The 15,447-nt window shown below is 35.0% G+C and overlaps 1 protein-coding gene across 9 annotated transcripts in view; it reads left to right on the plus strand.

The window, feature by feature from the left end:
- Ntng1 (netrin G1) overlaps positions 1–15,447 on the plus strand; it is a 315,523-nt gene that overhangs the window by 256,346 nt on the left and 43,730 nt on the right. For 3 of the 9 annotated variants that reach the window (XM_063255137.1, XM_063255158.1, XM_063255143.1), the window contains exons 6-8: positions 1,584–1,649; positions 4,154–4,213; positions 12,028–12,195. The exons of 1 other annotated variant lie outside the window; for it this stretch is intronic. In XM_063255137.1, the coding sequence (XP_063111207.1) occupies positions 1,584–1,649; positions 4,154–4,213; positions 12,028–12,195 (294 nt within the window). The remainder of the gene's footprint in view (positions 1–1,583; positions 1,650–4,153; positions 4,214–12,027; positions 12,196–15,447) is intronic. 5 more of the 9 variants (XM_063255167.1, XM_063255179.1, XM_063255151.1 and 2 more) reach the window with 3 other exon arrangements.

Here is a 15,447-nt window from a genome sequence, read left to right on the forward strand (position 1 = left end):
ATTTTATTTTCTTCAAAATATGTTATTTCAATTTTTCAAAGCTGATCACAAATCACTTAGACTTATTCTATTAATATCCTCTCATCAAAATGGTCAAGTAAAAATCAACCTTCCACCACTAAGCTACATGTTTTGTCTATGGATGGTCAAATATTTATTTAATAACACCTAAATATAAATGTGAAAATATTTCTTTTTGTTCATTTTGGTAGATGATGTGAATATTTAGATTTCCTTTGCCTTTGCGTACACGTGTATCAGAGCAGAGAAAGAGCAATGGCTTTGTTTGAGACCAGCTTTTCTAACAAATATGTTAAAATTAGAATAATAGTCTAAGCATTATGTCTGGCTAGAATGTTATTTCCTGCAATCTAATGATGGAGGAAGCCATCTGATAATACCTGTTTACAGTTGCCTCGCCACTTGATATCAATTTCTCAATTATCAGACATTTACAAAATCTTTTTTCAAGTCTTTTACCTTCTTCAAAGATATCTAGTATAATTAGGGATGTATGAAATAAAAACTAACAGTTTTAAAACTCATGTCTACCCAGAGACCCAGAACACTAACAGTAAAGTACTGCAGGAACATGGAAGCAAGAGCAATCCTTGTGGACCTGACTGCTCAAATATAATACAAGCACAATACAAGAAATGTGGTTCTGAGTTGTGCTTATCACACAGTAGGATTTGAATCCTGAAATAGCTGCTTTAATAGTAATGTACCAATTTAATAGTAATAGTAATAGTAAATTTAATAGTAATAGTACCAATTACTATTAGTAATGACAATACAATCTAGTGAACAGCAAATCCTAACCTTAGGTCCTATTCTGTCTTCTATAGTTGGGATTTACTCTTAAATTGCTGAGTCTAAGACAGAAATAATATTAATTAAACAATAATTTTAATGATTCAGGATTTGAAACAATAACCCTAGAAACCTTATTTGAAGACAAAGAGCATCAGGAAGCATACACACAATCATGTGTTGGGACCTTAGATGTGACTGGAAGCACCTGGTACTGTTCTTAATCCAGGAGCACTAATAACCCCCCTTTCCATCTCTCAGAAATTGCACATATAAATATAGGAAATAGGTCTCCTTCATTTCAGAGATAATGGCTCACACTTAAAACATGCCCCCAAAGAATCTCTCATGAAATACTAATGCAAATAGTTCATATCTGTAAATATATATTGAGTAGTATGGAATCTTCAAGTGAGAAACTATTTCGTTAGTGTTATCTTCCAGTTTCAGGCACCAGCTTTACATACAGGTTTTGATTGTTGAAGTCCCTATTTCATTATTTTTGAAAGAATGCTTTACCTTACTTCAAAAGTAAATGTATAACTTTGTTAGGGAAGTGGCTATATATTTAATGTCCATTCAATGTTTTGGGAATCATCAGTTGCTTGCTCTCATTTGGTATAGGAGTCTTGTTTTGTTTAAGTGCATCACGGCCAAGTCAAAAAACAGATGTGTGGTTTGTGTCTTTGTTCATATGATTAATTTTCTGTTTAGACCAAATGACATTATAGCTGAAAATAACATTCCCTGATTTTTCCTGGTGCATGCAGATTCTCCAAAGTTTAATAGGATATGGCCGAATATTTCTTCCCTTGAGGTTTCTAACCCAAAACAAGGTAGGAGCATGTAAAATTCCTACTGATATAAAAATCCCACATATTTGAGGAAAATCCCATATACAATTTTTAACACCTAATAAGAATATCATCATGAATGCCATGCCTTGGTAAGAATCATAATTCAAATCATTTTTTCTAGCATGAAACCTTTCCCAGAAATACTGAAGTAAATAAGGAAGAAAAAAAATTAGATGGCGTAGAAGTTATAAGCTCTTTATCAAATTCACACTGCATGTCAGTTAGTCCTGAGAGAAGCCCAGTTTTGTCACTATCACAATGAGGAGTGTAAATAAGTCTCAAAACTTTTAAATGTCAGAAATGTCCTTCCAGCATCTACCTTCAACTTTTCTTTAGTAACCAACTGTCCTCTCACTTAGATTGAGGGTTCTAGCTGAACAGAAAAGGCAGTGTCATAACACCCAAAAGATCTGTTCTCTTATTGCTGCTCCATTTTGGATTAGAAATCTCTCTCTCTCTCTCTCTCTCTCTCTCTCTCTCTCTCTCTCTCTCTCTCTGTCTGTCTCTCTCTGTCTCTCTCTCTCTCTGTCTCTCTCTCTCTGTCTCTCTCTCACTCTCTCTGTCTGTCTCTCTGTCTCTCTCTCTCTCTGTGTGTCTCTCTCTCTGTGTCTCTCTCTGTCTCTCTCTGTCTGCCTCTCTCCCTCTCTCTCCCTTTCTCTCTCTCACTCTTTCTCTCTCTGTGTTATATAACACACAACACATATATCATTACAATAAATTTTCTTTGTTGAGACTTTACCTTTATCCCTTACTCAGTTGACATTCATGTCTACCAGAATTAGCAGCAGCCTATTTTCTGTTTGTCTTTAGAGAACTATTTTCTGATATCAAAGAAGAAGGAAGGAAGAGAGGAGAGAGGAGGGGAGTGGAAAGGACGAAGTAGACAGCAGTTTGATTATGTTATAAGAAATAGGACAATAAACTTCATAAGCTGCAGAGTAATGTTAAATTCACTTAACATCTATTACCTGTACATATGCATATATAAAGTTCAATTTAATTTAAAACTGTATAATTTTGTCTTCTTATTTCTCAAAAATTTTTGACTGCTACCTTTCTTAGTTGTATACAGGATGCTCTTTAAGATTCTAATGAATACAGATGGTGGAGGAAATGAGCAAAAGGAGGAACCAGGAAATAGCTGCTAAGCAAAACAAAATATATCAGCAACTTGTTGAGGAATCAGATTGAAAAGACTGCATTTTCAGTCCTTGATCAGAGTGATGAAATTGAGACTGTCCTAGATACATATATTACCAGCAAATAGAATTATCTTAATCATTCACTCCAAACAAATTTTATCAAAGTTCAGCATACATATGTGGAAGAAGAAATACAGATCAAGCTCACCCTATTAGTATAATTCTATGAGGATTTAAGGGAGGTTTACTGACTTTATTCTTTGGCAGATTCAATGAAAGCATCTTTGGTAATATGCCACTCACTCTTTCCCATTAAATTTCATAGCTCAACAAATTACACAAGACAAGATCGTAGACTTAACACTTCACAGTAAGTTTTGAGCTGAGCAAGATTGTGCATTGTTCAAAATCTGAAATAGACACATTTAATTATTTTTCTGTGGTCTTCTGTGCGTGTCACAGGACAAAGAGCTCTTAGAAACATTGTTAGACAATGCCAGTTGCACTTTTTAGAATGTGCATAATGAGCTCAAATAAATCTATTTAAAAAGTCGTATAGTTGAATAAAATGCTTGAACTTGAAATCTTAGTAAAAGGAGCACCTTTGTAGCAGAGGCCAGTTCTGTGGAGTCATAATTGGTCTTGTCAACATCTGCAGAGAACATCAGACTCTACTGTATTTTTGTTATTTTCACAAGCAAGACTTCACAAATAATTGGAAAGGAAATGACAGGCAAACTTAAAAATAAAGCCCGGCATTAACAAACTCATAGCATTATAAAGGTAAAGTTGCAATTTTTAAAGGTACTCATGTTCAAGGCCCAAATGCTGCCAAATGGTTGATATCATGGCTCTGTTTTATAGTGTTTAATCAGTTCAACATAAACAGTCTCGTTGCTTGTACTTCTACAAGATATATATGATATAATGATATCATATTATAATGATATCATATCATATTATAATGATACAGAATAATATGGGAAATTGGACCAATGTTATTTGAAATCTATAACACAACTGCTAAGTTTAAAGGGGAGAAAATCAGGGGCTTCTGATACCCATATTTTTATGGGAAAAATCTTTGTTTAAATGAATTTTTATTTATATGTTAATTCCTTTTGATTCTGAATATAAAGTTTCTAAAGTTTGTTATTGACAATGTTAAACCATTTTTAGACCCATAGAAGCCTTCATGAATAATTAAAACAACTCCCAGGAACAACAGATTCAAACAGTTCCTTCTTTTAGAGCTAGTTTTGAGTGGGTTGGTAATAGTATTACAGTTTGGACATTTCACTGTTGTTTCTAATTTGCTGTTATTCTTTTAAACCTATCCAGTTGCTCCCAAATTAGCTTTGTCAACAGTTTCTTCTGTTCAAGTTGCAAACCACAAGAGAGGTAGGATTTCTTGGATTCATACAGTGATTTCATGGTGTTATGTGTTGTGAAACATTGCACTGTATGAATCTGGAATATCTGTGAAGTGTACCCATCAGATTATCGTTGAGGCATGTTGACTGATACTAATTAATGCATCACCTAGTACTGAGACTGTCACCTATAAGAAAGAATGCTTCTCTCAGACATTTGACTGCAACTTAAAATACTGCAATATTTGTTTTCTGAAAGATTGATGTGTGAATAAGAATTATAATTGTTTATGATCTTGTTTAGACCATGAGTATGAGAGCACCGATACTGATACCCATTTGCTTTGAAAATAAGGGAACTCACAGTGAATTTTGATGATGTTTTTCATGAACTCAGAATGGTGGGTTCCATACTTGGTGCCCATTATACTTTGTACCAAGTGGAACCTCCTGGAATTCATGCTTCCAAACATTGATTTGAATAAACTTGAAAAATACTGGTAAAGATCTGGGCTGGATTAAGTGTTGATTATAATCTGAATATAGTATTCATATTACTTTCCTTAAATGAAAGCCACCAGTGCCTCATCTGTGACTCATGAATGGCCTATTCCAACTAGCATCTGTCATTCACAGAAAGAAGATTTTTCAGGAAACATAAAGACCCGTTTTTACTTTACCATTTTCTTTTAAATGTCCTATGTAACAGGTGTGTCTCGTTTTCTACCCTTCACTGTTAAATATATGTCATTCTTGTTGTTATTTTGGAATTTTTTGTTTTTCCATGAAACATGTCCTCCAAAAAATAATATTTATTCACAATCTGAATTTGTTCACAATCAAAATCAATCTGAATTTATTCACAATCAAAATCTGAATTTTGTTTGAATCACTTGATGAAATGACCATACCATCTTTCTTTACTGAATTCAATCATTTTCCAGGTTTTAGGCAATATTAAATTTATCCTGTGGCATGTAGAAAAAGGGAAGAAATAAGTCAGGAGACAAGGAGAAAGGAAACTGATAGTATTTAGACCATGTCTAAACTTCTCTCACAATATGCTCGGAATTATGGAACACTAAAGGTGCTCTATTGATGGATATTCAAATAGTTATGAAATATAGGTAAATGCATTATGAACAGAGCTATCACAGATTCAGAAGGCAGCAAGTTGATTTGGGCATTGATATAGGTAATAGGCAGGCACTAAAGCCACATAGAAATACAATTCCTCATTTACAATAGTCTATGAAATTAGACCAAAGAGGTGAATGAGAAAGGAGGCAAAAGGAGTTGTGTAAAGTCTATCTCTTTATGTCAAGTCGCTGGATGCACGAGAGGCCTCTCACCCAGTGATGGATGCTGTGTTGTTAAATCTCTAATAATATTTTGAGGATAACAGTGTTAATGAGGCCCAAACATAGCCTGGAGGCAGACAGAAGCTACTTAATGAAATAGATTTGTTTTAAAAATCTATGAGGAAGAGCTTCAGTAGCTATGTAAGAATACAAGACAGGTTGAGAGAGGAACAAAAGATTTCTAGATTCTCTTCAGTCCCGCCCATGAGAGAGGCTTCAGGCCCTAGGGGAAGAATCATGCATTCATGCTGTAAAAGAAAAATACTTCGGGAGTTCTAATTCTTTTACCTTCTATTACGCTGTTTGCTTAAATTCTTCCTTTTGGAATGGTAAAATTTTCATCAGCTCTAGAATTTGAATAAGCTTTATTCATTTAGATAAATTCTACCTGTGCCACGTTCAGAGTATTTTATGTTATGGTCACGTATGTAATGGAACAATGTAACTACAAGCAACAGGAGAACAGTAAGAAAGAAGACACAAAAGGGAAATGTAGTCCCTTCTTCCTGACATTTGTTTTCTTCAGGTCTCTTTGTCTCCAAAATTGATTTCCAAGGACTCTTTCCTACTCAGCTCTCCCTCAGTCAGCCTCAGTCAGAATGAACTTTATAAAGCTCAGAGAGTTGTGGGCCTTTACTAATCTGGAAAATCAACTTTCACTCCCCCTGTTCCAAAATGTCTTTAGCTTTTATTAATCTATATGTTATTAAGTATCTTATTATCATATTTACCTTGTATGAGATGTAAGATATGAGATGTAAGATACACATCTGTTTTGGGTTGGGGGACTGCCTTCCAGGGGATATTTGACAGTGTCTGGGAGCATGTTTCATGGTCATAGGTTGGGATTTGCTATGACTTCTTGTGGGTAAGGCTAGAAATGTTTGTGAATATCATACAATGTGCAGGACGGTAGAAACAAAGAAGTATTGGGGCCCAAATGTCAATTTTGCTGTGGTCAGGAAACCCTACATTAGACAACTTCGTTCATTTTCATTTTGTCCCCTGGAACATAATGCCTGGTAAAGAAGCATTGCAATAAATATGTGTTGGCAGTGCTTGCCTTGTCATATCACGTGTATGTGTACTGAAGACCCTTTTAACTCTGTTTACACAATAACACTGGCCTGAAATATATATACAATATATATGTATTAGGTATATATATAATCTACATTATATATATATATATATATATATATATATATATAGCCAATGCAATTTGAAATTAAGAACTTTATAAAGCATAGCAATTTTCAGTAATCTGCTCTTTCTGCCTAAACTCATCTGTTCATAGATTAATACTCAATTTCCAAGTCATCACTAACTTAGTTATATCTTATTGTATAGATATAACTAAGTTATATCTTATTGTGTAGGTGCTGTTTTTCTAAACTCTAATACATATAATATAGCCGGAATCTCTTAAAAGGATTTGAACGGTAGAGGAATCAATTTAAATATAACTTTCTGTTGTGACTGCCTCTGTCATCCAGGGAAGGTTGCTTCAGGATCAACCTTCATTCATTAGTTAATCATTCAATGTTTTCTGAGTGATAACTATGTGCCAGGGGTACTTAAAGCTCTGTGGACAAAACAGGTGTTGTCTGCACTCATATGTTTATGTGGAGCAGAAGGAGAAGATTTTGCAATGTTAAACAGGGTTAGGAAGTTGGAAGACTAGGGTGTTTCAACTGGGAGTCATTAATTCCGATAAAGTAGTCAGAAAAGTTCTTTTAAACAAAGACCTAATGAAAGAAATAAAGGTACAAGTAGTGACCAATGTTTGGGGAGTGTCTAAGGAGGAGTATTCTGGACAGAGGAAACAGCAACTACAAAGGTCCTGAGAAGTGCCTGGCACTTTTGAGGAGCAACATGAAATCTGTGGGGTAGACAGTGATAGCAAGAAACTCCCGGGAAACTAAGAGCCAGAGCAAGGAACGATTTTTTCTTTTTTCTGAAGGAGTTTGGGAGCCGTTTGGACAGTGCGTAGTCAAATGTGACGACCTAATTTGAGTTTTCAAAGAGTCACTCTGACTGCTTGGAAGAAGAGATTCTCACAAGAGTGGAAGCCAAGAGAGTAGTTTGGGGATGGCAGCAATAGCCAAGGTAGTAATGCTGCAGACGGCATGAGGTGGTCAGATTCTGCATGAATTTGAAAGCGCAGCTAAGCGTGTTTGCTACTGATTTGATTATCAGCAGTGGAGGAAAAAAGGACAGTGTATCAAGAAAAACTCTGGGCAGTTGGAGAAATGAAGCTCTTATTTTTGAGATGAGACCTCCTCTGGTGAGCATCAGGTTTAAGAACATAGTCCAGGAGCTCATTTATTTTTTTTTAACATCTTACAGTTGAGATCTTTATTAAATGTTCAAGTGGAGATACTAAGAAGGTTACTGAATGCAATGTAAGAGGTTCAATGCGATCTCAATAACTAGCCGAGGACTTGCTTCAGGATAGAAATAAACATTTTGGAATGGTTCACATACAGATGGTTGTAAAGACACGGGCCTAAGTAAAAATCATCTGGATTTGACCTCAAGGGTACTAAAGTCCAAGGACAAAATCCTGAGAGAGGAAATAACACAAAAAGCAAAAGAAGACACACCAGAAGTTAATGATCAGGAATTTGAAGTGAGACTGATTTCAAAATAGTTGGAGGAAATGCTCTAGCAAAATTTAACTGCTAGGGGGACTGGGGATTTAGCTCAGAGGCATAATCGCCTGCCTTGGTCGAGCACATGGTTGTGAGTTCGATCCCTGGTACTGATTAAAAAAAAAACAATTTAACTGCTGGCATGTAGACCTGCAGAAATAGAGAACTAATTTCACAGCATAGAGTTTTCCCAGGAAACTATGATTAAAGGTAGGAGGGCAACCAAGTTTATAAAATGAAGTACCATTATTATAAGGGTGGAGCATAGATTCTCTCCCTTTACAAGAAAGAAAGGGAGGACATGGTAGGTCAGTGAAACAAAGAATTGAAGAATTATTCAATTATTAATATGATCTCTTCAGTATCTAACTATGATAATGCAACTGAAATTATATCATTAGCGATCACTAATAAGTCCTGTGTCTAAATGAAGACTAGATATTGAAGAATGGTAAATTTATGGGTGCTATAAGATAATATGGCAACCTAATAATTATATCTGAAATGCCTAGGAAAAAGAAAAAGGCTACAAGTTAGTTAAGATAGTTATTCTACTAGTTTCTCTTAGTTCATTGAAAAGAAAGGTCTGTTCTAACATTGTTTGGACAATTTGTCATGCCTACATTTTATGCTCGGAGTAACTACGTTGAAGATAACAATATGCAATGTTTTAACTATTGTTACTCTCCTATTATTTTGTTTTGAAATTTTGTTTTATTTTTTCTTTAAAATAAAAGAAATGCCTTCTATCTATATAATGTTCTAATGTCTTCCAAAGCACATTCAAAAATGTTTTTTTCATTTAATATACTCAAATATAGCATGATCAGAGAAGACAGCTTAATCAAAGTTTCAGAAGGATCCTAAAGTCTTAAAACATCAAGTTATTGTGAACCTATTGTGAACCTATCTCATGGATTAAAAGCATTTTAAATAGCTGCTTATTTTAAGAAATATTTATAATATTTTGTAGTTAGTTGAGCATAGTTTTCACACATAATTATTTAACCTTTCCTATCAAAAATGACAAATTCGTTTTAAAACAAGACTGAGTTAATGTCATCACAGAAATATTTACCACTCACTAAATTCAAATATTGTTAAGCAACATTGTTACATTTGACATGACAATTTTGATTTATGGAATGGATAACAAAATATTGAGCTTAGATTTTGTTTTTCAGTGCTGGGATCAAACCTATAGCCTTGCCCATGCTGAGGTACAGCCTCATCCCTGAGCTTGGGTACATTACAAATACTTTTTTCATGACAGTTTTGTTAGACAGAGTGCAGCATGAGTTACAGCTATTGAGCAGATCCTGTACAAGCCCCTACATACCCACAAAAGAACCATATTATAAAAAGTCTCCTATCTAATTCTCCATATTTCCCATTTCATACCTTTGCACATTCTTTATTCCTTTCAATAGAAATACTAATTTTCTCTTTAAAAACAAAACAGAAACTTTATCTTACTCAGTGTGCAAGTCCTGTTGGGCATTTGCCTCATTCCTCTCAAGTGAAATGAATTTCACTTTCTGCCTTTGTGTTGCTATTTTGTTTTCTTCGCACAAACTATTTTAGTTTTTAGTTATCTGAGTCCATATTTGTCTTACTAATTAAACGACTATGTTGTTACAAAAAGACTTAAAATGAACATATGCCCACAAAGATGCTTTTGAAAAAAGCTGTAAGTAATTAGGGGCCCCAAGATCCAACCTAGGATGGGGATTCTGAAGAAGGACAACCAACAGAGGAACTCTCCCCAAGGAAGGACAGAGTCCCTATGAACATGCTTATATTATTCTCTTCCCAGGAATCTCAGGCAGTACCAAAGAAGTCCTTGGGAAGCATGAAATTTGGAACTTGCACCCAATACTCCTGGAAGGATTCAGGCCAGAATGAGTCTCCCTGTATCAAATTATTAATGAATAAAAGATCTAGAAACCTTTTCTGTTTCCTAGGCAATCAGAGATGCCAATAAGAACAAGGTGTAACTCAGACATGAATTTTGCATTGAGTAAAAGTTTGTTTCCAAAATAATTTACTTTGGTAACCCGTAATTACTTTTATTGCTGGTGTTATTATTTACTTGGCATGTCTTAACCACTGTATTTAATTTTTTACTTCATCTTGTACACTGAAGTCACAAGGCGTCCTTCTATGTACGCTCCTCCCTCTGGCTCTTCTCCGCCCTCATCCCCAATCCTACTCCCTGCACATATGTAGAGCAGACACGTCCTACAAAGCATGTGGCATAGCCTCAGGATCAACCCATCTTCTTGCTTGCCTTTTAAACTGGATTCGTCAAGCTCCTGACACTCCACCTAGATATTTTGTGCCCTTCACCATCCCCACTTTCCTCTTGTTTTTGTCTAAGTCAGACTTCTTTCACTCAGGACCACGACGCTAGCAATCTGTTTGAGTAACCAGCTCTCTAATGGACGAATTCACACTGTTCTAATAAGTGATACTATATTAGCAAGGAAAATTCTTAGAGCCAGCCATCTCTCCTTGTTCTTTTTTACTTGTTAACACAGTTTGTATTGTAAGTAAACAAATTCAGTACTCTTAAAATTATATGTAGGTCAAACAGTAATTCAGCACCCAGCATGGTTTGTAGTATGTAATAGAGACTCAATAAAATGCTGAATGAATGAATGAATGAATGGGCTCAAATATTGACTGTTTTTGAATTTTAGCAGAATAAAATAAAAGCTACATATTAATCAGAAGAGTATTTATACATAAACTCTTTTATGTATACGCTTTTCCTTATAAATTTCTAATTCAGCCTATTCTCATATTATGGCAAGACACAATAGACTTCTCACCTAATTGTTCCTTAGATTTTTCTATTGATTTAATAATTATTTCATCACCACTTCTGTTGAAAAGATTGAATTAGATTAACAATTTCTTCCCTTGGTTGAGCTGCAAGAGAGATCAAGTCACCCTCTGTCCTCCCAAGCTGCTCTCATCCTCTTTTCTTCATCTCCCTGTCTGATCCTTACCGAGGTCGCTCCTAAGCCCCAGGAGCATCCCCTGCATTTTAGAGAGAAAGTGGAAAAGAAATCTTGAGATTTAGGAGCTGCCTAACTCTTTTTTTTTTGTAGCATCAAATTTGAAAGAAAAAGGAAATCTTAACATTATTTTTTCATCCAAATACTCTCTCCTTTTTTTGTGTTTCTTGTTCTACATAAACATGCAGATTTGACCTGAAGAAAGGCACAGGAAGCCATCTTCTCCTCCTAGCATTGTATAGTCATTGGGGGGAAACTACAATAAAGAATTGTGGTGGTTGTCTGGATCTCTACTAAATTTGCCAGGTTTTCCATGAAATCTTGACTGAGTTACTGTCTTGCATAAATAATTGTGAGGCATTAGGTACCGTGATATAACGGCAAATTCAGGCCCTAATGCTCATATGCTTTGCTCCCTTTTTTTAAAGATTGCATATATGAAGAGAAAGTGGAAAAACGTGCAAATCAGTAAAGTTTTCCTTGAGCAAAAATTAGATTTTTTGCATCCACGGAAATCAAGCTTTCTCAAATTTTAAAAGGTGTACACCTGCAAATGCTTCTGTTCATCTTGTCTGCCAAAAGTTAAGTCTTCAGTCATGTTCTGAATGTCTGACCTTTCTATCCTGCTTGAAATAGACGCCACTTCCATGCCAGTCTCAGCCACCTGTTGCCACCGTGTGCCATGCTGACTCACATGTGATGCCATTCCATCTTTTCTCCATCCCTCATCTTATCCAAGCATGTACTGTGCTATTACTCTGCTGCTGTATACACTCTGTATACATTTCTGTTCTTCCTTGCAAGACTGTGAATGCTTCGGCCACTCCAATCGATGCAGTTATATCGATCTGCTAAATACAGTCATTTGCGTGAGCTGTAAACACAACACTAGAGGGCAGCACTGTGAGTTATGCAGGCTGGGCTACTTCAGAAATGCTTCTGCACAGCTGGACGATGAGAATGTATGCATAGGTCAGTTCCATTATAATTTCAGCTTTCGTTCTGTGCCTTTTGAGCTATGGGGAGCTATGTAAGGTGGAGAGGCTGGTATTTGCAACACAACTGAGTCAGAAAGAACTTTCTCAGTGGGCCAAATATCCTTGTGGTCGACTTAAAATTTACTTCTAGTTGAAATATTACTGAGGGAGGGGGCTATATTGTGAATCCTTACATTGTTGCTTTCAAGATGACGATCAGAGAAATCATGTTTAGAAAATGAACATTTTCCTTTATTCTTCTTTCCTTTTCTATTTATTTATTTATTTTTGTAACTTTTTCTTGCATGAAATCTTGAAGCCTGGTGATTTTGACTTGATATTTATGACCAATCTTAATATAAGGAAATTCATTATATAGGATTTATTTATAGATATGAAATGTTGGAGTATGAGCTTATGTATATAACTGAGGATCAGCAAGGAGTGATAGATTTAAAATGTTGCCATTTGGAATTGAAAGCTACTAGTAACTGATAAAATAGAAATTTGTCTGACTTTTCCATCCACGGTACTGAAATTTCATTTATTACATTTTCTTCTAGCCCCCAAAATAGGCATATTTCTCAAGTAATTGTCTTAGCTTCTAAAGAACATGAGAGCCAGAAAACCAGGTTCTCAGTGTCCTCTGGAGTGCTTCCCTCTGCTCCCCCGAAAATGCCTGCTGCTCTTGACACCTGGGGAGAAAACAGGTGCCCTTCCCACCCTTCTGCAGAGTGGGACTTGTCTTTAAGAAAGGGAGGCTGGTGGAAAAATAAGAAACAATAAATGGAATTTCACACTTAACTTACTTTGATGAAATGTATATATCTGAAATGCAATATGCATTACAGCATTAGTAGATAGCTATACAAGTGAGCCATTTTAAAGGTAGAATTTTTCATGTAGGCACTAAATCAAATATACAAAATGAAAATGACAAGTGATCTTTCATCAAGAAATACAATCTACCTGCATTTCTGGAGTTATTGCTTTCTAATTGGCTTGTCAAGGTCATATAGAATCTTGCTGACTGTCACATAAAGTAGCTGTGTAATTTTTTTTAATTGAATTAGCCAAATATACATAATACTATTAATGTCTACAGTATTTTCTGTTTTTCAAAGATCCTCCTATTTATTATTTGTGAATTAGTGGAGAAAGTACTGGATTTAAAACTGGAGAGCTGGGTTCAAGTCCTGGTTTGCTATTTAGTAGCTGTGTACCTTAGGTAAGTCATTTGATCAGGTGGGATGCACAGGAAACACTTGATCAACTGTGAACTGACCTGCAAATTTAACTTAATCCTCATTAACCAAACCGTAGGGTAAGTATACACTGATAATTTCCCCTATTTTTCTACTGGAGAAAAATAAGGCAAATAGACCCAAATCAAACAGCTTTATCAAAAACTTCCTGATTTCAAAGACTGGCCCTCTCTCTTAACCACTGTGACACAATTAGCAAAGTTAAGCACATCAGATTTTTACTTATAACATGTTTTTTGGATGACAGCATCAACTCCAATATGATCTTATGAACAGAAGCTCAGTTGCTTTTATAACACATGGGTTACAATGATTTGAGGATATTAATAAAAATCAGGAGGCACATAGCTTTCTGAATTTTGAATGTAGAATATATTCAACTGAATGGCATTTGTAAAAATATATAAATGTCATGCTGTAAATATGGAAACAGCAGAAAAGGTAAATAAGAACACAAGGATAAGACTTTTTTTTACAAAATACATAACATTAAAATGTTCTACAGTACTTAACATTTTAAATGAACCAAATAAAAAGAACTTAAAGGAAAAACTTGAACACTGAATACTTGTATGCAACAAGTAATTGAGAGTTAATATCATTTTTTTCTAGAAAGCACTAATAATAATGAATAGCTATTTACCTTACTCATTTTCAAAGAATGTGGCAGTAGTCTTGGAAACTTTGAACTTCATCTAATGCTAGTCTACATTCAAAAAATTTTTAAGTGTGCCTTGCCAATTCCTTAACAACTGGCAATTAAATTTTCCATGCTGCCTATAAGGGAACAGCTCTTACCTTTGAAAAATGTAGACTCAGTTGAAATAGATGTTTTAAAATACTTGTATCACTTTATACTATGGCAAGTATGACATACTAGTCCATGTTGCCACACTGATTGCTGCTTTGTGATTACTGGCGAATTTACACATTTTTAATACAAATTCCAGGCACAGCCATGTCTCCAAAGATGCATGTAATTACCTTGTGATGATGCAAAAATTACATGAAGATGACATCCTTGCATGCTTCTGTTTCATATAAACTTAAGCATTAAGCAGGAAGCTAGAGGATACATGGTTTGTGACCTTGGGTAATCACTGTTAATAATCACGGTTAACAAGCTTTGCATCTGAATGAAACACAGGCTCAGCAGTTGCTGCTAAACATATCTCAAGGTTTTGATGTATTATTTTTAATTCTCCTTGAAACCTAAGATCAGATAATCAGAGGTACCTTATGTAGAACAAAGCAAATGCAAGACAATTTTAATGTCTATAAATCAATTTTAGTGTAACTTTTTAATCAAGCCCAGCAGAAGCATTTCATGTTGTTTTATAATCAAGCAGTTCTGTATAGTCTTCATAGTTTCATAGGATAAAATATGTTCATCCAAGGCTATTCCTGTTACCCTATGTCTACCAATAATATAGATAGTTTTGAAAAATTAAAATATTTCTATGTAAGGAGGAAGATAAAACCACACCTCCTCTTGTCATTTGTCTCCATGATTGTTTGAATAACACTGCACTCACCAACTTTCCCTAGGATAAACCACTGAGATGCTATGGTTTAGAGATGTTCCACTGTTCCCTTGTTTGTTTTTTACTTTGTTTATATTTGTGCTTTTAAAGCCTCATATTAATTAATTGTTATGGATATTTAACTAAAACAATATGTGTACTCAGGTTGGCCAGACGTAATTCTGCTAACTGGTTTACATATGTTGGTGATTCATTATTAACTTATATACTTTAAATAATATATAAATAGTAAGATACATTGTACAGTTTTCTTCTAGGTACACATTTATATGCACATATATCCAAATATTGAAAACATTAGAACAAAATTACCATTTTAAGATACATTTTAAAAATAGCTTTTATGGCTGGGTGCTTAGCTCAGCTGTGTAAGTGACTGCTTGGCAAATGTGAGGTTGTGAGTTCAATCCCCAGTACAAAAAAAAATATAGCTTTTAT

The sequence above is a fragment of the Cavia porcellus genome, unplaced genomic scaffold (genome assembly GCF_034190915.1).
Source record: "Cavia porcellus strain 051 isolate PalLab524CR breed Dunkin Hartley unplaced genomic scaffold, mCavPor4.1 scaffold_1, whole genome shotgun sequence".
In the NCBI taxonomy this organism is placed as follows: Eukaryota; Metazoa; Chordata; class Mammalia; order Rodentia; family Caviidae; genus Cavia; species Cavia porcellus.